This window comes from Octopus bimaculoides, chromosome 23, assembly GCF_001194135.2.
Source record: "Octopus bimaculoides isolate UCB-OBI-ISO-001 chromosome 23, ASM119413v2, whole genome shotgun sequence".
Taxonomy (NCBI): domain Eukaryota; kingdom Metazoa; phylum Mollusca; class Cephalopoda; order Octopoda; family Octopodidae; genus Octopus; species Octopus bimaculoides.
In genome coordinates, this window is record NC_069003.1 from 27,326,002 (window position 1) to 27,328,400 (window position 2,399).

General features: G+C 38.3%; 1 protein-coding gene across 2 annotated transcripts in view; it reads left to right on the top strand.

Annotated features, from left to right (window-relative positions):
* LOC106870509 (MFS-type transporter SLC18B1) overlaps positions 1 to 2,399 on the top strand; it is a 72,736-nt gene that overhangs the window by 68,613 nt on the left and 1,724 nt on the right. For both annotated transcript variants that reach the window (XM_014916622.2, XM_014916623.2), the window contains exons 6-9: positions 786 to 854; positions 1,125 to 1,215; positions 1,676 to 1,815; positions 2,226 to 2,324. In XM_014916622.2, the coding sequence (XP_014772108.1) occupies positions 786 to 854; positions 1,125 to 1,215; positions 1,676 to 1,815; positions 2,226 to 2,324 (399 nt within the window). The remainder of the gene's footprint in view (positions 1 to 785; positions 855 to 1,124; positions 1,216 to 1,675; positions 1,816 to 2,225; positions 2,325 to 2,399) is intronic.

Here is a 2,399-nt window from a genome sequence, read left to right on the forward strand (position 1 = left end):
TATACGACAGGCTTCTTTCAGTTTCCGTCTGACAAATCCACTCACAAGGCTTTGGTCGGCCCAAGGCTATAGTAGAAGACACTTGCCCAAGATGCCACGCAGTGGGACTGAACCCGGGACCATGTGGTTGGTAAGTAAGCTACTTACCACACAGCCACTCCTACGCTTATATATAACATCACCTGGTAGAGTCCATAAAGTTTCCTCTCAGAGGAAACAATGTAAGCTTAAATAATAAACATCTTGGGCCTCACGGAGGCAATGACCAAGACCTTTGGCATTATGTCGTGCTTGAGAAGAAGACCCATCAAGCCGAGAAAAATCGCAGTCGTGGCAGATACTGATGTCATGCATATGGCACTCGTGCCGGTGGCATGTAAAATCACCCATGACACTCTCAGAGTGGTTGGTGTCAGGAAGAGCATCCAGCTGTAGAAAACCATGCCAAATCAGATTGGAACCTGGTGCAACGTGCCAGGCCAGTCAAACCATCCAACCCCTGCCAGCATGGACAACGGATGTTAAATGATGATGATGATGTGTAAGAATGAAAAGCATCACATGGTTGAATTGTGTCCACTAATTGGATGACACGTAATAAACAATGCTTTGTGTTGAGACAATTGGAGTTGTTTCAGTAATGGTTACAACCCAATCATGTTCATGTTGCAGGAAGAAGTCCCATTTTTACATTGACTTTGTTAAGGTCAGTTTTGCTCTAAATCTGCATTTAATTTAATCTTTGTTGTGGTTACCCTTAATAAATTCACGCTTTCTTTTAACAGGGTTTTATAGAAATTTTCAGTGGTCTTGGTATGATGGCTGGCCCTCCAATAGGTGGTGTACTCTATGAGGTGAGTATTTACATTTATATAGCATTTATTCTTTCATTCATTAACAATCTGATGAGTATCAATAAGACTGTACTGCTTTTCTGAGGAGGTCTAATAGGAACCATGCCAAAGCAGACAGAAGAGCTTGGCATAATCCTCTGGCTTGTCGGTTCCTGTCCAAGTGTCCAACCCATGCCAACATGGAAAAAGGAACATTAAATGATGATGATGATGGTTTTTCCTATTGTATGAAATTACTATTTGCATGATTTATTTTCCTTCTAATTCCAGCTTGGAGGTTTTGGTTTACCATTTTGGACACTTGGTGGCATAACAGTCACACTGGCCTTCATTTCTTGTTTATTGATGCCATCGATCACAGGTAGGCATCATCCGTTTTCTAAGCTCTTTTACTCTTTTACTTGTTTCAGTCGTTTGACGGTGGCCATACTGGAATACCACCTTTTAGTCAAGCAAATTGACCCCATCTATCTATCTATCTATCTATCTGTCTGCCTATCTATCTATCTATCTCTCTCTCTATCTATCTATCTATCTATATATCTATCTATCTGTCTATCTTTCTGTCTGTCTGTCTGTCTATCAATTACTGAAACTAATGTAATTGACTTGTCCTTTCATCTCAAAAATTGCTGGCTTTGAAACCTGCAATGGACTGGCATCCTGTTCAGGTCAGAGAGAATGTTGTGATTTCAGTCATAGATATGCCAAGGAAACCGGGGAAACCAGCCTTGTAAGATCTGGGGCTTGAGTGAAACTTATAAAAACATATGTGCTTATTGCCAGATTAACATCTAACAAATTCTCTCTTTCGCCAACAGATGACAGCAAACAGAGCAACCAGTCGAAGCTCGCCATGTTGAGAAGCCCTTATATTCTGTGTGTTTGTTTAGTTATTGTTTGTGCTGCCTATGGTATCACCTTCCTGGACCCAACCCTTTCACTACACCTGGAAAATAAGGTACACATTGATTCTCCCCTTTCTTTTGAAACTGTTTCTTGTAACGCCTCATTATTTTATCCTCCTATTTCCAAAACTTCTTCCTCAATCCCTCCATCATCTCACTCATCAGAACAAGGTCATCTGCATACAGTATTTCCATTATCAATCCCTCTCTTGCACTCTCTGTCAATTAAGTAAGTACCAGTTATGCACTGGAGTAGATGTAATTGACTTAATCCTCTCCCCCTAGCTGCCCCTATGGAAAAAAATTTGAAATTATTATTATTATTATTATTATTATTATCATTAATAATATTATTATCATTAATAATATTATTATCATTAATAATATTATTATTATTATTATTATTAATATTATTATTATTATTAATAATATTATTATCATTATTATTATTATTTTATTTTAGTTCCATGTAAGTACATTGTATGTTGGATTAATCTTCCTGGCAGCCCCTGGAACTTACACCTTCTCTGCTCCTTTAATCGGATGGATAAATGACACCTGCGTAAGTCTTTACTCATCATACTTTACTCTTTGTCTCTCATTTATTACTGTCGTTCTTCAGCTCATGTTTTTACTT